The 21,184-nt window shown below is 43.6% G+C and overlaps 1 protein-coding gene across 2 annotated transcripts in view; it reads right to left on the reverse strand.

Moving 5' to 3' along the window:
- The window catches only part of CYSTM1 (cysteine rich transmembrane module containing 1), a 62,021-nt gene extending 44,284 nt beyond the window's left edge, over positions 1–17,737 (reverse strand). Inside the window, exons 1-2 of one of the 2 annotated variants that reach the window (XM_080672991.1) lie at positions 17,598–17,737; positions 2,992–3,213 (exon numbers count right to left, since the gene is read on the reverse strand). In XM_080672991.1, coding sequence (XP_080529117.1) covers positions 2,992–3,193 — 202 coding nt within the window. In that variant the 5' untranslated portion in view covers positions 3,194–3,213; positions 17,598–17,737. Of the gene's footprint in view, positions 1–2,991; positions 3,214–17,551 lie in introns of both variants that reach the window. The other variant, XM_080672992.1, reaches the window with a different exon arrangement.
- Between the last annotated feature and the right edge of the window lie 3,447 nt (positions 17,738–21,184).

Genomic DNA, 21,184 nt, shown 5'->3' on the forward strand with positions numbered 1-21,184 from the left:
CTGTCAGAATGGCAACCATCAACAAATCAACAAATGACAAGTGCTGGCAAGGATGCAGAGAAAAAGGAACCCTCGTGCACTGCTGGTGGGAATGCAGACTGGTGCAGCCACTGTGGAGAACAGTATGGAGTTTCCTCAAAAAACTAAAAATGGAACTCCCTTTTGACCCAGTAATCCCACTTCTAGGATTATATCCCAAGAAACTAGAAACACCAATCAGAAAGGATATATGCACCCCTATGTTCATAGCAGCACAATTCACCATAGCTAAGATTTGGAAACAGCCTAAATGCCCATCAGCAGATGAATGGATTAGAAAACTATGGTACATCTACACAATGGAATATTACGCTGCTACAATAAAGAAGGAATTCTTACCATTTGCAGCAGCATGGATGGACCTGGAGAGCATTATGTTAAGTGAAATAAGCCAGGTAATGGAAGATAAATATCACATGATCTCACTCATTTATAGAAAATAAAGAACATTATAACCTGATGAACAAAAAGATAGATACAGAGGCAGTAAAGCACTGAACAGACTGTGAAATTACAGCGGGAAGGCTGGGGAGTGTTGGAGAGGGAGGGAAATAGATCAACCAAAGGACTTGTATGCATGCGTATAAGCACACCAATGGACACAAGACACTGGGGGGGTGGGTGGGATGAGGGCATGTGACAGGGGGTAGGGGAGGCTGGGTGAAGGTCAATGGGGAAAAAAAAGGAGATATATGTACTAACATATGTAATATTTTAAACAATAAAAAAAAAAAAGAAAGAAGATGAAGTCTGTATATTTTGCAAGCCCAGGAAGCACTTATTCTAGATAAGCTCTATAAAGTTCCACATCCATCGAATGCTAGTTACAGTCAGTATAAACAATACAGGTCTAGAAATGGCCTACACACTATAGACCAGTGGTCAGCAAACTGCGGCTCACGAGCCACATGTGGCTCTTTGGCCCCTTGAGTGTGGCTCTTCCACAAAATACCATGGCCTGGGCGAGTCTATTTTGAAGAAGTCGCATTAGAAGAAGTTTAAGTTTAAAAACTTTGGCTCTCAAAAGAAATTTCAATCGTTGTACTGTTGATATTTGGCTCTGTTGACTAATGAGTTTGCCGACCACTGCTATAGACCATGAGGGCTATGCGTGGAAGACATAACAGCAGGCAGGCACTGGGCTGAATCTGTTGGATAACCCAAATGCTAGGCTGACTTTTCTTTTCATTGACATATAACATCTAAGATAGTGCACAAATAGTAAATGTACAGCTTGAAAAATGTTTATACCCGGATTAAGGTAAAGAAGATTCCTAATACTCCAGAAGGTTCCCTTGTGCCCTTCCAATCAATAACCAACCCCACCCTCCCCCCCTACTCCATAGCCAGGAGTAAACACAATTCTGATCTTCATCACTATTGATTATTTTGGCTTGTTCTCGAATTGTAACTGGAATCATACATTATGTGGTATTTCAGTCTGCCTTCTTTCATTCATCACAGGGTTACCTTGTCTTAAAGCAGAAAACCGGAAACTGAGATTTATTTTCAGGAAATCCCCCTCTGATGTCACAGACCTGAATGCCAAATACTCTGATTTTACTGGCTATACTTCCTGCACTCTTCCGAGCATGAGCTATTTAAAACTTACAGCAAAACAGAATCTTGGATTGTAAAAGCTTTCCTTCAAGATAAACCAAATCTTTTAAAGGTATGAACATCTATTCAATCTTAGCACAGCCTCTGATCTGACACTATAAAAGTATTATTTTTCCATATTGAGTGTAAATTTCCTCAAACATATTTTTCTTCCTTGGAATCCACCCATTCTAAAGAATCCTCAAATCCTGAAATAAAATAAGCCATTGATTCTGTTACTACTTTTGATTAATAAGGGGATAAGCTTTAGGAAAATCTCAGAGGCAGCCTAAGGCCCTAAATTCAGATGAATGTGGGTCAGAAAAGACAGGAGAGAGACAAAAGTACAGCAAGAAGTTACAGGTACAAGATTCTTTAGCTGAACTATCCGAATTAGACTCTGGGATCTGCCACTTCTAGCTGGGTAACCTCGGGCAAATCATTATTCCACTCTGTGCCTCAATTACTTCACTGTAAAGTGGGAATAACCTCATAGGATTGTTGCAAGGATTAAATGTCAATGTATATATAAAGCTCTTAGGAGACCACATGGCACATAAGCACTCAATAAAAATTAAGCTGAAAGAACTGTAAGAGAGCAACTATTCCACAAAGGTTCTGAGAGTCATAGCAGTCACCAAGACATTTAGTACAGTGCTTCTCAAGATATTTCCTTTTTAACCCTTCACAGACTGGTACTTTTATAAAATGCAAGCTCACATGCTTGAATGTCAGGGAAATATCAAATTACTCTAAAGGTTTCTAAGTGTTTACTCTCACTTTCTGTGCTTATCTCATCATAGCCCAGTAGCTGCTCATGGACTGGCGCTAGTGTGCAGAGTAAATGTTGAGGAGCACTGTTCCAGCACACAAGGACTCACAAGCCAGCTGAGAACTCAGCCAGCAGGTTAAACAGAATTATGAAAACATGTTAGGAAAGAAAACCAACCCCCATAGTAGGGGCAAGAGGATGACTTGAGGGTCAACAAGCTGAGATAAAATAATACCAACAGGCTAAACCTGAAAAACAAAACTGACGGCCAGAGCAAAAAGCCAACTGGTCCTTTCCCCCACCAGTGCTCCAGGAGGTGCGCCCAGAAAACATGTTGGCCTGGAAGTCATCAGCCCCACAGGGAACAAGAGAAATCAAGAAAGTAGGCAGAACTGACTCAGGTTTCCTCTCAGGAATAAGAAGCCACCCTAAGCACTCACCAAGCTTTGAGAATGTCAACCACAGCACACAAAAGCCAGAGTTTCTTCTCTGCCAAAGAAAACTGGCAAATACTTCCTTTGGTGACATGGGACTGCGCACACCCCCCCACATATCCACCTATACACACACCCTTTACATACCTGTGGTTTTAGGAGGCTCCTGAGGTCCGCCTTGCCAGCCATACTGTGGGTATCCTTGGTAGGGGTACCCCTGAGGAGGTGGGTAAGGTCCTCCCATAGGTCCTGGAGGGTAGGCCTCAGGTCCCATTGGTTGTTGTGGATAAGGTGGGTATGGGGCCGTCGGACCAGGGCCCGAATATGGTGGAGGGTTCCCTGGGTTCATTAGGAAATTGCAGAATATACCTAAAAGACAAAGAATAAAAATTATTTGCATTTAATCAGTGGAAATCATTAGGAAGCAAATTTCAACCCAAGAGATCATTTACAAAATGCCATAAAAGTATTTAAAACCTCTTGCAAATCTTCAGCTCTGCCTATTTTGTTTCCTTCTCACCATCATAATTGGCAAATATCTTTTTTTAAAATATATTTTTATTTTTTACAGAGAGGAAGGGAGAAGGATAGAGAGTTAGAAACAGTGATGAGAGAGAAACATCAATCAGCTGCCTCCTGCACACCCCCTACTGGGGATGTGCCCACAACCAAGGTACATGCCCTTGACCGGAATCGAACCTGGGACCTTTCAGTCCGCAGGCTGACGCTCTATCCACTGAACCAAACCGGTTAGGGCTAATTGCAAATATCTTATGTATCTGTTTATTTGTCTTTGTCTGACTTCCCCACTAGACTGTAGGCTGGGAAAGCAGAGATCAGGTCTATTCTGAATCATCACCATGACCCTAGCTAGAGCTTAGCATTGTGCCTGGCACAAGGCAGGCCCCTCAATAAATGTGTTGAGTGAAGAACATGATATTATTTTGTGTTTTAATTGCCTGAAATGTCCATAAATGTGACTGGATAGCTCTAAGAAAAAAGCACAAAGTCTAACAGCACTAATTATAAGTCAGATCAGCAGACGCTGACCCAGTACTAGCAGTCCTCCAATAAACAGGGTTGGGCCACACGGGGTTTTCTAACAAGCAGCACTGCCAGCAGTGACCCCAAGCGTGTAATTGCCGCCACCGCCCTGGGCATTGGGTGATCTGGTTGCTCCCCCAGACCCATACCTCTAAGCAGCTGAGCAGCGTGCTCAGTCATCACTGGACAGGGGAAGAGCTGTCTATAGAGGATGCTGAGCATCTCCCCTGACCATCCAGGCTCTTGGGACCCTGGAGCGGCTCACCAGGAACCCCCACTTGTGTTTATAGGTTCCTGTTCTCAGTGGCTTGCTTCTGTGGGGGAGGCCATTGCTTCCCAGCCTCCAAGCCTGTTAACCATTCTCCTGATTGGGTTTCTAGTCTGCAGGGCCAGCATCTCATTTCCACAGTGCCCAACACAATGACTTCCAGAGGAAAAGCATTACTGGGGAATGCAAAGTCCACACTGGATGAACAGGGAGATACCTGTCATCTTGCTGCCTTGTACTATTATCCATCTCTAGTATTGCTATTAAACTCTTTACCTATTTGCGTTTCTTCTATCCCTAATTAAATAGTAAGTTAATAAAGGGAACAGTCTCATACCCAAAACTTACTATTTTGACTATTACTAAATACTCAGTGAATACTTAATTTTGTAAATACTTAGTATTTACTAAATTTTACTTAATTCCTTTCATAACATGCAATCAAATAAGTGACTCTATATGACTCTACATGAAGAACAGGATAGCCATTAAATAAGGATCCTCAGAAAAATCTGAATTAAAATGAACAGACTTTGTTGGCTGCCCACACAACAACCATATCCTCCCTTAGTAACAGTAAGAGAAAGAGAGCAGCAAAAGTCACAGAAATAGCATCTGTGCTGGGATCAAAGTCCTTTTGAGAAGCAGGACCTCCCTGATGGGAATCAATTATTCTCAAGCTTGTACAGGAACAAAGCAACATAAAAAATTACCTAACACTAACATAGTCTAGTACAAACCACTTAACATAACCAAAACACAAATGAGCTTTTAAATTTAAGGTATGATACTAAACTTTTTAATATGAACATTTTCCCTTATAAATTTGGTCAGGTGAAATGTAAATCCTACTGGAAGGATTCGATGTAAACAGTAGAAATTGTAGCATTAAAAACAAATCAAAGCTCCAAAAAGAGACAGTGCAATTGGAGTAGCAGCCAAGATCCATTAATAGATTGTATTGAATGACCACTGCTATCCGAAAATCCCATTCAAGACATGTTCAGTCACAGGATTAGCAGATATTCAACACTACAATGAGAAAAGCAGTAACTATTCTTTGGGAAAGTGGTCCATGGAGATAAGATCACTATCAAAAACCTCATCAAAGTAGAGGTGTAGGAAAGAACAGTATTTTCCGTTGTTATTTTAAAATTACCTGGTAGCCTGGCATTGAATCTGTAAGCAGCACACTGGGGAATTTTCCCCTGGAAAAACTAAAGGGCCCAATGGAAAAAAAGTATTGATAACTAAAAGCTGAGGAGATTCCAAGAAATAACTTGCCCAGTCACCTGACAGTAAAGCTCATATACACAGATCTTCTAATCAACTTTTTATTACCTCATATATAGATGAATGGACAAAGATTATCAGACATTTGGAGAGAGCATGCATTGTAAAGACAAAGTAGAAGAAAAACACAGAAAACAGAAAAAAAACCCCTAATATCCAACAAGAGAAAAGAGTTAAATAAATTATAGTACATTTACATAGTTCTTTTGCCGTCATTTTGATTTGTTTTTGAAGCATTAAGTAATATTAATTTTAAGAAAAAATTTAAAGCTACGTATTCAGCATGATCCCAAGTTTCTTTACTATAAATACTGATATGACATATAGCAAACCTCCAGATAACCCCGATTACCCACTAAAGGACTACAGAAGGAATGCTCACATATCCAGACCACGCGACATCCATTATCCAGATCAGGGGTCCTCAAACTTTTTAAACAGGGGGCCAGTTCACTGTCCCTCAGACCGTTGGAGGGCCGACTATAGTTAAAAAAAAAACTATGAACAAATTCCTATGTGCACCACGGGCCTGGGACGAGTCGGCTGCTAAGCAGGACAGGCAGCAGCACCCGGCGGGCCGGATAAATGTCCTCGGCGGGCCACATGTGGCCCGCGGGCCGTAGTTTCAGGACCCGATCCAGATCAACAGTCATCTAGAGCAGTGGTCGGCAAACTCGTTAGTCAACAGAGCCAAATATCAACAGTACAACGATTGAAATTTCTTTTGAGAGCCAAATTTTTTAAACTTAAACTTCTTCTAACGCCACTTCTTCAAAATAGACTCGCCCAGGCCGTGGTATTTTGTGGAAGAGCCACACTCAAGAGGCCAAAGAGCCGCATGTGGCTCGCGAGCTGCAGTTTGCCAACCACTGAAGAGGATTACCCTCTCGGACAAATCCAGAGACTAAGAAGGCAGGACTGACTTTTCTCAAGAATGTACTTGTTACTATAAGAACTCTTAGCTTTCTTCTTCAAAACACTCTGGGTATTGCCTACTTGTATTTCCAGCTTGCAAACCCTGACCTTTGAATAAATTTTTAGTCTTTATTTCTAGCAAAGCCTCCAGACTCTTTTTGAGTTAATTCCACAATACTCTTGTGGGAGTGTGGAAATGAACCTTGATCCTCATCCTTATAAACAAAAAGTAATTCACACTATATCATGGATCTATATATGAAAGCTAAAACAATCAAGCTTTTGGAAGTATATAATGTACTCATGACTTTGGCAGTATTTACCTTATGACCCAGCAACCCTACTCTTAGATCTATACAGAGATAAAATGAGTGCCTAAGTCCACTGAAGACTTATGTAACAATGTTTAAAGCAGCTTTACTTATAATAGCTCCAAACTGAAAACTATCCAAATGTTCACCAAGAGCAGAACCGATAGATTATGGTATAGTTAAATAACAGAAAATTGCTCAGCAATGAAAAAAAAAAACAACCCAGAACAATATTACATACAATAATGTGTGTGTGTTGTTGGGGTGGGGGGGGGGGGACTAAGAGTTCTTACAGTAACAAGTACAAAGGTGAGCAAAATAAGCCAGACTCAACAGACGTCACACTGTATGATCCCATTTATGTGAGGTTCAAGAACTAGCAAAATGGAAGAGGCACAAGGACAGCCTTCTGGGATAATGGAAATGTCTACATCTTGAGCTGAGTCATGTTTACATGAATGCTATGAACTCACTGAGTTGTACATTAAGATTTTCACACTTTAAGTCATACAGTAACAGCAGACAGACAAAATTTGGCTAGAAGGAAATATCTGGCTGGAATGATAGGCAATTGTTATTTATTTATACTCATTTTTGTATTTCTGAAAGTTTGACTAAGGCAACCTTTATGGTCTTTTTAAAAATATATTTTTTAAAATTTATTTCAGAGAGGGATAGAAACATCAATGATGACAGAGATTCAACGATCGGCTGCCTCTTGTACGCTCCCTACTGGGGATTGAGCCTGCAATCCAGCATGTGCCTTGACCAGGAATGTGCCTTGACCTCCTGGTACATAGGTAGATGCTCAACCACTGAGCCACACTGGCCAAGCAAGTTTTCTTAGTGCTTTTCATGCTACCACTTTTTTAAATGCTACATGCCTTTGTAGACCTTCTATCCACTTCCAGTACCCTGATTTTCTTCCTATTACTAATCTTCTCCTTGTTGGTAACCTATTTTATATCTGCTCTTCACAGATTTTTGTAATTGTGGTTCTTTTTTCACAAGACACTTCAGCTCCCTAAGTTCTTTAAATGTTTTCTTTCTGCTTCAAACTGAGAAGTCAGACATGGGATAAAAAAGCAAAATTCCCTTGATTACATTAAGACTTTCCCATCCTGTAAATGATCTGATGGTCAAAGCCAGAAGCCATGCTCATCCTTCCATCCTTACCTATCCTTCTTGGGAATTTATAAATTGTCTTTAAAGTTTAAAAACATGAGATCAGATCTTATTCTAAAGACCTCCTCTGTGTCTTTTTTTTAACTCCCTGATTAGCTGGCCTTTTAATAGGATCTTTGTAAATAGTTTATTTTATATTCTAGATCCCTCAATTTTTCTTGATTCTCATACCCACAATTTTGGGTATGGTTAGGCTAAAAAAAGCTTTAGAATTACTGGTTCTGTGCTGTTCTATCATCTCATTTTCAGTTTTTGTAAACCTGTGGACCCAACATTATTAGTTCCAGGCTCTACCGAGATAATGGTAATAAGCAAGAGACAATTTCTTCTCGGGCTAGTGAGAGAGACAGACATTAATATCAGCAATTATGAAACCATGCTAAGAGAGAGGAAACACTTGGTACTGTGAGCTCAAAGTAGAGGCCACAGGTTTGGTAAGTCAAGAATGCTTCTGAAAGGAAGTGATGAACAACTGAGAGTTAAGCATATACACACAGGTCAGAGATAACAATCTGTGAGAAAGAGCAGAATGCACTTGAGGAATTAAACCAATTCATACCCTGGCCAGTGTGGCTCAGTTGGTTGGGGTATTGTCCCATGCACGGAAAGGATGATCGAACCGGAAAGGTTTCGGGTTCCATTCTTGGTCAGGACACATACCCAGGTTTTGGGTTCAATCCCCAGTTGGGGTACATACAGGAGGCAACCAATTGATGTTTTTCTCTCACATCATTATTTTTCTCTCTCTCCCCCTCTAAAATCAATTTAAAAACAACAACAATATATCCTTAGGTGATGATTAAAAACAATACAACAAACCAGATTCATTATGGCTGAAGCAGATAGTACAAAATGAGGCCAAAAGGTCAACTCACAAAGAGTCTTGCTAAGAAGAGGATCATTTCAGGATTATTGCAAGCTTCCTTTTCTAGTTCCAGGCGTCCTCAAACTACGGCCTGCGGGCCACATGCGGCCTGCCGAGGACATTTATCCGGCCCGCTGGGTGCCACTGCCTGTCCTGCTTAGCAGCCGACTCGTCCCGGGCCCGCAGTGCGCATAGGAATTTGTTCATAGTTTTTTTTTTAAACTATAGTCCGGCCCTCCAACGGTCTGAGGGACAGTGAACTGGCCCCTGTTTAAAAAGTTTGAGGACCCCTGAATTCAATCTCTTTTTAAAAGATTCACGTACCTTACGTTTACTTTCTGGATACTATTGGCAAGCCTAATATTGTTTATTCATCAATATAAGTACCTACTACATGACAGGCCAAGTACTGGGGATATGAAAGAAAGAACTATCTAGCTGGCTTGCTCTTCCCCTTCAGTACTGCTAATAAAAATAAAATTACCTTTTTTATTTGTCTGTTACTGCATCAAGTGGAAAATGCTAGAATTTCTCCAAATTTCAGGGATGAGGACAGTTTGCCTATAAAGACTAAACAAAGTTCACCTTGGGTGGTCCAGAGGGTGGTCACCTCACAGAGTTATGCAAATTTACTGAAACTGAGGTACAAGTAGAGCCCGAATGACACCACCAATAGGGAAAGTCATGCCACACATACATGTGAATATCTGAGCCCCAAAGCCACAAGAGCAGGCATTCCAGGACAACAGAACTACTCCAGGAGATCTCACAGTTATCATAACATGGACAAGATCTTTGTTTTTATGACTTGTTCATTATTTATAACACGTTTTGCCTTGTTCCCATTTCCTAAGTTGTTTTTCTTTTACAGGCAGACTGGAAGCGGATGTCCTGTAGTGTTATTTCATTCTTGTCCAAATACTGATTTTGGAGTTGGCCTTCTAAATATTATTAGCCATCCCCTACCTTAATCACCATCTTTTGTTTGCCAGAGAATTCTACCAGGCCCCGAGCTGTCCTCATATAATCAATGAATGACTAAATATTAGAGCTTATCTTTTGCATCAACATTTTGACTTGTGGCTTTAGAATAAATAGCCTCTCCGTGGAGTACACAATGACACATAGCTTAGAAATGGGACCCTTCCTGAACAAGGACATCAAAATGCACATGGAGCCCTAGCTGGTTTGGCTAAGTGGATAGAGTGTCAGCCTGGAGACTGAACGGACCTGGGTTCGATTCCAGTCAAGGGCACATGCCTGGGTTGCGGGCTCGATCCCCAGTAGGGGGTGTGCAGGAAGCAGCTGATCAATGATTCTCTCTCATCACTGATGTTTCTATCTCTCTTTTCTCCCTTCCCCTCTGAAATCAATCAATCAATCAATCTATCTATCTATCTATCTATATTTTTTCAAATGCACATGGAGGCAAAAAATACAATAGTGGATCATCTATCTCTAAAGCCCCATCCTGAAGTAAGGAAAGGTTCAGAGACTGTCTTATTTTATTTTCCTTTCTCACAAACAATATTTGATATAAAAACTACACACTACTTTTATTACTCAGTTTACATGAAACTAAAAAGTCTATGAACTATTTAGTAACATGGTTTGCTAAAGCCATTCAGCCATTATCACCAATATTAAGATAATACAAAAATGTAAGCATTCTCCACTTGTCCTGACACAGCAGATTAGGAGAAGTCTGGAAAGTCATACCCATCTTAGTTACCCATATCAGTTTAACATTACTGGAAAATACAGGGTGGGGCAAAAGTAGGTTTACAGTTGTGAGAATGCGAAACAGTTTATTGTTGTATTATTATTTTTTAATTCTTGTATTATTTTCCAGAAAAACAACTGTAAGCCTACTTTTGCCCCACCCTATATGGCTATAGCCAATCAATCTCACTTCCCTCCAATATTAAACTTGGTAATGTACATCTCAGCGTTCTTCCAGCCTTGTAGACTGAGGGAATCCAGAGAAGTTTCCTTCACCAGAGGATAACACATCATCTGCTAAAATCCTGTTTCAAAACTTTCTATACAGAACTCCTGGCTGGATCCAGGACCTGCTCCTCTATAAGATATAAGATCTAAATATTAAACAGCCCTAAAAAAAACATTGTTACCTGAAAATATCAACAAATAAAATAGCCTACCCCTCAGCTGCCCAGGCACTGGTATACCATTCCTCCCTAATGTTTGGAGGAAACATCCTTTTTTTTATAGAGGGCCCATTCTTTTTTTCTTACAATTTCTTCAACAAACATACATTCTTAAGTGAAATCTCAAATAAATGAAAATACCCTATTCTTTGAACCAACAATTTTGTCTTTAGGAATTTATCCTACAGATATATACTACTGCTAGGATGCAAAACAACAACAACCCCCACCAATTTTATACACAGAACTTTATAGCATACACACATTAATTGTAGCATTTGTTTATAACAGTTAGATAGTACACCTATTACATGTGTAAAATATACACGTTCATATTTATATGATATATAACATCCCAAAGGTCCATCAATATGGGAATGATTAAATAAACCATGGAATTTCCAAACCATGGAACTGCTATTATTTGATCCTTAAGAAGAATGAGATAGAATTACATGTGCTGATATGGAAAAGTGCCAACACAGTTAAAAAAGCAAATTGCAACACAGAACATTCTACTATCCCATTTGGGTTTAAAAGGTAAAGTTCTATTTCTAGACCTGAATAAATTAGTTATATTAATAAATATAATTATTCATTAAACTGTACTTTTGTTATATATATATATTTTTTTTTCTATACATATTTAACAATGAAGTTAAAACCCCTGCAATCACTTTTTAGTAAAGTCTGCCACATGGCTTTTAAGAGAAAAAAATCCATTTCTTAACTCACTGAGCAGGAAAGCCATGCTTCTAGATGCTTCCAATAACCATCCAACTTCTACTGAGAGCAGTTTGTCCCAGTCGCCCCCTGGAAAAACCCAGCTGCAGGGCAAGATCCACAACTGCAAACAGTCCCACTGGTTCCAGGCCAACGTAACCAAAGGCCCCCTTTCCAGTCTTCGTTAGTCACGTATGGTCCTCTGCAGAAGCCACAGGACTGCCTGAACACAGGACTCCCAATTCTGCTTCTGCCTTCAGCTTCCGGAAGGACGTCCGAGGGTGGATCTCAGTCCCTTGTCCGACCTCTGACAATGCCAGCAAATCCTGACCACAGCCCCCTTCCCAAACTGCTTGGGCCCCCAGTGGAGAGGCACCTCCAGCTTCATCCAATGACTCAGGTCAGGGACTCTGGACAGTATCCCACCAATGCTATCTGAAAGCAGTAGGGAAGTGAAGGTTGGCTCCTCAGAAAAAAAGGCTGCGGACCTCTAAATTACACCTGGTCACTGGGACAGGATAGCATTGTAAGCCTGGAACTTCAAATAGCCAGGCCTCAAAGTGACAATGGGGAGAAAATGAGGCCCGGCAAGAGGCAGGATTGAAAGAGAAAGCAGCAGTGAACAAGGGAAAGGAAAAGGAAAGAACGCTGCTAACACAGAAAGTGAGTTGGGAAATGAAAGGCTAGGTTAGAGCATGGAGAGAGAGAGAAAAGGGATGGACTCTGCCTCCTGCCAAGTTTAGAGGACACATTAGAAAGAGGACTGGCCCATCCTTCCCAACAAGCCTGACATGGCCACGACCCAGGCCAGGTCCCCCACCAAGCACAGCCCCTGAAAGACTGTCTCTGCCCCGCTCTCCCCCATACCCCAGCCCTGGATTAGGCTTTGTGGGGAAATTGAAATCTTGGTGGCTTAGAAAGAGACCCCTACAGCTTAATGTGCTGGTAATTTAAGCACTCCTGGTTCCTGATGGACACCAAACTAGCCCTGGCTTTGCGCCCACCATTAAAGCATGCCCTCCTGGCCCATGGAGGAAGCAGCAGCTCAGCCAGCCCTGCAGGATGGCTGTTAATGGACAAGAGTGAACTTCACTTTACACCAGCAAGTACCACTGGTGCCTACCATGTGCAGCACCCTAAGAGACCATGTACTAGTACAAGCGCAGGGCAGCTCACTCTCCCCTCCTTTCTTTTCTTCATTTTCACAGAATTTTTAAAGGAGCAGGCACTATGGACAACAAAAATTAGAAAACACAAATGCTAGATGATATCTTCAGATTTCTGTCATTAGTACTACCCACAAAGAGCTACTGTATATGTGGAAAACAAGGGGCTCAAAGTATGGGGTATTGATGAATTAAAATAAATAACTGCATCCACCCTGAACTAAAACCTGAGTTTTCCAAGAGCATACTTACACAGAAAGAACAATATACCACAGCACCAAAGAAGTCACTCCCCTGGTGAAGGGACTAGAATTTAATATAGCATACAGTCTTACCACCACTTAGGCCTCCGGACAAATTTCATATAAAAACACCAGTGGTTTCACACTGACTGCACTTACTTCTTTTTAATGCTTAGATTTTTCACTCTGCTGTCTTCAGAGTATCAGAGCCACATGGAGTTTCAGGAGATGGGACTTAAGGGGCCCTCTACCCCAAACCAGCCCTACCACCTGCCTACTGACCTCTGAAAAAAATTCACTTAGTGACTCATATCTTTGGCTGAAGGCAGTATTTATTCTCCCCAAAGGATCCTGCCCAAGGTCCTGACACTGGAAGCTGACTGGTAAAGTACTGTGGACAGCATTAGAAATTTAATGTGGCAGAAGTCTAACACCACTTCCCAGGAATACTTCTCCCCCAAAACCTTTGCGGTTCCATTGTTCCCCATCCCTACCTTTCTTTGAACACTGACCACGTGGTCAGATAATCTGCAGTAATGATGTGTTTTCTGGGCCAGTTCTCTTGGGACTAACGCTTCTTTAGCATAAATCATCAGAGAACTAATGATAGGCACCTGTGAATAAGGCATTACTCCCCAATGAATAAATGCAGGTAAATCAAACCCTCCTCTCACCATAACTACCAACACTCCCTTAAACCATTTAATTGAAAGGGTTCAGAAAAATATATATCATCCCTTGTTTTCTGCAGAGTCATACCACAGGCTTGTTGGCCACAGAGACTGTATTCAAACGATTTGCCTCCTTTGCTTGAGGCCTAAATCAGTACAAATATTCCACATGTCTCCTAAAAACTACAAAAAAGAAGTCATTCCAAGCTCACTTCCTTCTGAAGGGCCCTTTGTATATAGTGTCTAAAGCAGGGGTGGGCAAACTTTTTGACTCGAGGGCCACAATGGGTTCTTAAACTGGACCGGAGGGCCGGAACAAAAGCATGGATGGAGTGTTTGTGTGAACTAATATAAATTCAAAGTAAAGGAGCGGAGGGGAGAGCAAGAGAACCGGATAGAACAGCCGGATCCGGCCCGCGGGCCGTAGTTTGCCCACGGCTGGAAAGCATTGTAAACTTTTTCTGGCTAGAGGCTGGAGGATCAACTTATGCTCAATCCCCTGGCTTCCATACTGCTGTTTTTTTAATTGCTGACTCCCATTTTATAGCCAAGCCAATTAGTAGCATTGGCCCGGCGTGGGGAGCATGAAGGCCTGAGCTCAGTCTGAGAAAAACAAGAAGCTCTCCCTCTCCTGTCAGAATTTCACTCAAGTGACAACTATGCTTGCCAACAAATGCCAAAAGTCCAAGAGATGGATATAACAGTTCTGTATAGTTCCTGGGAACAACAGCAAGCATTTGAATCTCTATTTGACTGAGCAGTAGGATTGCTGGACTGACAGGGGATTTTAAAGAAATGACTATTTCACTCATTTCATTTTGTGAGCGTTATTACCTACTTCTGTCTCTGATGAGCTTAATAACGAACTCCTTTAGGGTTGAAAGGGTGTTGGGTCCAAAACCCCATACCTGCTAGGCTACTGATTTACTAGGCATTCTGAAAGAGTGGAGAAAAGAGTGGGGGGAAATCTGGACTGGTTTACATGTGAAATACAAACAGCACTTACCCTCAGGCCTGCGGATCTTGATTATAGGCACGTTGGTAAACCAAGCCCAAATACACCAGGAAAAAACAACAACAAAAAAGCCTTAGGGTTTGAAGGAGGCTTTTATAAAAAATTTAGAACGTCCATCTCTTTTTTTATTTCACTACATCTCAAAATTTACCATTCATTCAAGAATTAAAATATTTGCTTTGGATGAGCTCAAACTTCATACAAGCCTCTCATTAATTCTCCGTAGTACCTCTGTGAAGGGAGGACTGCCTAATCCTGTTTCAAGGTCGAGGAAGAATGTTTCAGCGCCAAGAGAGGAGGGCCCTGCCCAAGGCCTTGGGTGACAAAGGTGCAGGCCCAGATTGCTCCGCGGAGGGTCTCTGGCCTATCCTAGTCCTGCCTCTCACCTGGGCCTAGTTCCCAGTAAGGGACGGCATTTCACTTTCTCAACAGAACACCCTGTCCCAGGGAGCCGTGCTTAGGGAAAACACACTAATTCCTTTTTTCCTGACATGAAGTCTTAACTTCTCTACCACTGGGCAAATTTGTGGAGGTGGCAGAGGTGAAAGAAAGCGAAAAATTCCCCCAAACTTTTGACCTACTTAATCGCTTTGGCAGCACACAGTTACAGTGTTTGGGGGGAGTGGGGGGTGGACTGTTTCTTTCCAAAGGAAGAAGGATCAGTTGGTCGGTTCACATATTTCCAAAGAGATTTAGAAAATGGTTAACAATTAAAAAAAATCTAATATCCAGTATTCTTAATATTATGAGGCCCCTGCAAAGCCCCTTAAAAACCACTATTATAACAAGGGGGAGGACGGGGACTCATCGGGTAAAGTAATAATATATGGTAAACACATTGTTCAGGTGACCTGTCTTAAGATTTCTTTTACAGAGAATGACTTCACTGATGTGATTGGAAGTTCACTGTTCCCAGGTGCCACCACTCCGGATTTGCCCTCCCTTGAGTGCTGGGCAGGTTTCTAGGTTTATACACAAACCAGCTTCGGCCACCTTGGCCAAGTTCTCAACAATTCCCTAAAGTTTAGGGCCTAAACTACCTTTTACTGTATGAGATCCCTGGAGGTCCAATTCTGTTTTCTGGAGTCAAACAAATACAAAACAAATTGGTGGGAAGATTCAGCCATTTTACCTCCTCCCAGAAAACAAAAGTTCCTAAGGTTCAACATAAAATGGACATCAGTGCATTTTTTGAGTCACAGAATCAGTGAATTCCAGAGCTGGGAAAAACCTTAAATCACCAAATCATTCTTCTTCAGTAACCAAACATTTTCTCCTGTTTCTCAGGAAGTTAAGACAAAACGGCCAATTAACACTTAAGCAGTCTGACGCTGGGAAGCCCACAAGCTGAGGGGAACAGGTAGAAAAGAGGAACTCTGTTCTGCAATTAATAAAGAGCAGGACACTCCTTTCAGCTTCCCCAATACCCATATTCATGTTTTAGGCACTGATTATCCTTTAATAATTTCCCCACATTAAATCTCCTCCCAGTCACTTGGGGTTTCGATTTCCCCCTGAAGACAAGAGGTTTTTGTAAGAGTTTGGAACCCCTGAAGAACAAGTGCTGCCGACAACCAACCACCCACCGCACATATACAGGGTGGGGCAAAAGTACGTTTACAGTTGTTCGTATGGAAAATAATAATTAATAAAAAAGTAACACAAGAATAAACTGTGTTTCGCGTGCTTACAACTGTAAACCTACCTTTGCTCCACCCTGTAGAGGGACGCAAAGTTCTCAGGCAGTCATTAAATTTGGGCCAAATGAGGCCAAATGAGCTGCAGTGGGCGCTTCCTTTCTCTCAGAAGGAATTTTTGTTTTAATCTGCTAACAATGGCTGGGGTGTATGCACCTGACTGTTATACATATTTTATAACCAGGGTTCACAGAATCCCATCACACCAGAGTTCCAAGTGTTGTCACCTCTTTGCCTGGTTGTCCCAACAGCCTCCCCAGTGTCTCCCCATTCCTGTGATCCTCCTACCTCCATCCAGTCAACGCTTCAGTGACTCCCATGGCACGCAATACCCAGCTGGGCACTAAGAGTTTTCCTAACCGGGACTAACCTAATTCTCCAAACTTTCTCCCCCACACACGGCCCTGGTGCTCAGTCCAGTCACAGAATCTTCTTTCCTTTTCCTCCAGCGCAAGGACTGCGGTCTCCGGAGGTCTCCTTTCTCCCTCCCTCTACTCTTCCAATTCCCCACGGTGGCCGCGAGAACAGTCCCCACTGCGCAGGACTCCGCTCAGGTTTCACCCCCAACAGGTCTACTAGAACCCCAACCCACCGTTCTCAGCGGTCAGGATTCCTCCTCACCACAGCTCGCTGTCTGCACACCCTCCGCCCCTGCTCCCACCCGCGGGGCTCCGGAGCGGCCTCCCGCCCCCCCCGCAGACCCGGCTCAGAGCACCGAGTAGGTCCCCGGCAGCGCCCCAGAAACCGCAGCCCAAGGCAAAGAGATGCAGAAGCCTCCCGCAGACGTCCACCGAGACGGGGTGTGGCGAGTCTGGCTTCGAGCCCGCCGACTCCTTGAGCTGCGAGGCCACTGAAACGCAGAGCCCCTTAGTCCACCGCCCAGAGGCCCCCCGGGGCGGCGGATCCCCCCGCCCCTCCTCGTCCCCAGCCTCCGCCAGCTGCGCGGCGACCGGGAACCGGAGGAACAGTCGAGGGGTGAGGTTGTGTGTGTGGCGGGGTGACACTGGTGGGCATTGGGTAGGCTCGCCGGGACCCGCGCCCCCGTCGTAGCCGGCCCATCGCGCTCCGGTGTCCGCCGCCCTCGGGGAGCCCTGGGGAGCTTGGGGACGCGCACAACCCAGGAAGGGCCCTGCCCGCGCCTCACCCCCTCTCTGGTCCCAGCTTGGCCGGCCAGGGCCGCCGAGCCTCACCTCTTCACCAGTGGACTGGGCACCGGTTGGGACGGAGCGGACGGGACCAGGCGAGACCGCACAAATAGCGCCGCACCAGCCGCGGAGTGAGCGGCAGCGGCGCGCCTGACGTCACCGTAGTCCCAACAGCCGCGAGCTGCGAGTCACCTGATCACCCTGGCAACGCGCGCGGGGCGTGTGGAGGGCGGCGTCACAGCGCGGGCCCCGCCCAGCCCGGGGCCCTCGGGCGCCGAGGGAACGCTGCGCAGTCGCCAGCGCCTGGGGGGCTGGAGATCCGGCTCTGGCCTCGGAGCTGGGCTAGATGCCCGGGCGCCAACAGGCTCTCCCCTCAGGTTGGGTCGGCTCTCTGAGACTCCAAACGACCTCCCTCTCCGCTAGAGCAAGTGCCTGGAAGGCAGGGCCTATGTCCTGAGTCCCTAGCCCAGTGCGTGGCACACAAGGTTAGCTGTGGGCTGCTCCTCTCAGACCCCACTAGGCTCCGGACTTTACTCCCCGAGCTGTACCTGGGAGGATGGGGCTGAGGCTGACACCTGGATAGTGCTGTCTGGCAACATATCCTCCTCACAGCAAACAGCGCAGCCTTTGCTGGAGAATGTAGTCAGACTTCATTCATTCAGGAGAGCGGAGGAGAGGGGCTGGAGCCCAGGCCCAGGCCTCCTGTTCTGAAGGACCCCGCCTCCTCCTATAGTCAACAGAAAGGAAATCCCTGAAACGCTCCCAGAGCAAAGCCTAAGACGAGCCTGCAAGTCCTTGTGGAAAAGGTTTTTTGTTTTTCTTTCTACAAATTGATTTTGCCTTCAAATTCCTCCCCTTGCTTGCTATTATCATATGCCTACACCTCTACACGAATTTGAAAAGATATCTGCACCACTATATTTTTTGCAGCATTATTTACTGTAGCCAAGACATGGAAAAAAAACTAAGTGTCCATGGGTAGACGATTGGATAAAGAAGAAGTGGTACATATAGAATGGAATATTACTCTGTGGCTTTCCAGTCTCTGGACATAAACCATCAGCCTCAAAATAAAATTCTAACACCCCATAGAGAGGCCCCAGTTAGAGAGCCACTGCGTAGCTCATCTCTTTTTCCCGAGTTTCATTTATATTTTACTCTTCTACACCCTGCACCACCATGGAGGTTTCATGTATGTTGTCCTTGCCTGTCAGACTATGGGATTTTAGACCAAAAAGTTATTTATAATTAACATCTAGTGAGAAACTTTTGGTGCCTGGCAATGGGCAATGCCAGGATGATTGAAGCATGGTCACTGAAGACCGCGAGTTTATGGGACGTGTGTCTCATATCCAAGTACCACCTGTCTTGTTTATTACTTACTTAATGGTTTTATTTAAGTGACACTTTTTTATTACTTTTATACATTTATTTTAAAATGAAACTAGTGTATAGGGGGTGGGGGAAGACAGTTGTAAAAGGCAGAGCAGAATCATGGCTCCAGCCAGAAAGAGTTGTACTAATAGGGGAGAGGAGATTGTAAATAAGAGACCAGGAACCAAGGGGCAGAGATTAGTGGTCAGGAAGAAGGTGGGAGCAGGGCAGGGGCAGCCGGACCTGGGGTGTCTGGCAGATCTGAGGAGGGAACTCCAACTGGATTTCTGCTTTATAGTACCATTCGGAGGATTAACAGAGATAATGAATATGAGAACTAAGCATGTTGCCTGGCACATAGTAAGTGCTCCAAACTGTTGGCTTTTATTAGTGGTAGTAGTTTTATTAAGGGCTGGGGAGAAGAGGATAGATTCAATATGAAAACTATAGGGACCACTAAAGCTCCCCGAAGTGGGAAATGGGATGCAATATTTTGTGAAAAATTCTTTGGTAGCAGAATTCAGGCTGGTCAGATGAGAAAGTAGGGTCACAGCAAAGGTGTGGTCCCAACGGGTGAAGAAGGGCTGACAATGGAGTAGAAACAACCCCTCCTGAAAACGAGAAAGCCTGCTCCGCTCACTCATACTTGTGCGGAAGTCAGAGCCTGGCTTGAGGAGGTGCTCCATAACCCTATTCAGTGAACATCTCCAAATGTTGCATAAGGTGAACAACATCTTTTTGGAGCTCATAGGAGCACTTGTAGAATTCCTCTGTGTCAAATACTAGAGAAGTCCACTAAGACCTGGCTTATTTTGATGTCTTCCCCTGCACTCCCCTCCACCCCCCAACAACAACAACAACAAAAAACACATATCAAAGGAAAGCCAGTGAATGTGGTCAGTACATGCAACAAAAATCAGAAAAGAACAACTGGACTCTTTTTTCATGTCAGGTATCAAAGAAAGGATTACATTCTTCTATTGTTTGCTAGCTCACTACTCTGCTGGATTCTAATGGAATTTGAGGTTCATGTAAAGGAGAAAGAGGCAAAGTGATCAGTTTGCTTCTGGCCATGGTTCAAGGTTTGATTTTCACCTGAACAATGGCTCTCACAGTTTTGTGCCTCTTTTTCTGGTCTATATTTTCAAATTCCAAATTGATGTCTCCATTGCTAGTGACTAAAATGCTATTCAAATTGGTTTAAGAAAGGGAGAGAGAATTTATTGGCTCATGACACCAAAAACCCAGAGGTGAATCTTAACTTCAGGCAAAGTTGGATCCAGGCACTCAAACACTGGCACCAGGAAATCCCAGGTTTCCTCTCCCTTGGCTCTCTGTTCCCTGCATTCTCAAGCAGTCCCTCTGAGAGTATGAGAATTACATTCTCACAGTGAAAGATCTCAGCAGACAAAAGCTTTCTTTTGGTGCCTGGCAATGGGCAATGCCAGGATGATTGAAGCATGGTCACTGAAGACCGCGAGTTTATGGGACATGTGTCTCATATCCAAGTACCACCTGTCCTGTTTATTACTTACTTAATGGTTTTATTTAAGTGACACTTTTTGACTTTTATACATTTATACATATGTCACATTTCTTAGGTGACAGTCTGAAGAAAAGCTCCAAATTGGAACTTAGTGTTTGCACTGTATTTGGGCAACTTGCTTTTCTCTGAATGTGTGGCTGCAGCCGAGGGATATGACACCTTGGCTAGGGGTGACTCCTCTGGAGCCGGGCGGTGAGGTTAGCACCCTCCTCCATCCCCCATATCTCACATTTGAAAGTGTGGAATAATAAGAAAAAAAACACATAAATTAAAAATAACCTGTAAGTCCATTTGCATTTATAAAATGAACCAACAATAATTTAGCACATAACATATGAAGAATAAGAATGCAGGAAAACATTAAGTTCACATATTCATTCAACACAGTTACTAAGTGCCTACCATGTGCCAGGAACTGTACCAGGCTCTGAGGATGTAGGAATAAGCAAAACAGATTTTTTAAAGTCCTTGCTTACATGAAGCTTACATTCCAGTAGGTGTGTCTATCCAGGGGTGGGCAAACTTTTTGACTCGAGGGCCACAATGGGTTCTTAAACTGGACCGGAGGGCCGGAACAAAAGCATGGATGGAGTGTTTGTGTGAACTAATATAAATTCAAAGTAAAGGAGAGGAGGGGAGAGCAAGAGAACCCTCTGCTCTTTCGGCTCCGCGGGCCGGATAGAACAGCCGAACGGGCCGGATCCGGCCCGCG

Source organism: Plecotus auritus (genome assembly GCF_963455305.1).
Source record: "Plecotus auritus genome assembly, chromosome: 6".
NCBI classification, from domain to species: domain Eukaryota; kingdom Metazoa; phylum Chordata; class Mammalia; order Chiroptera; family Vespertilionidae; genus Plecotus; species Plecotus auritus.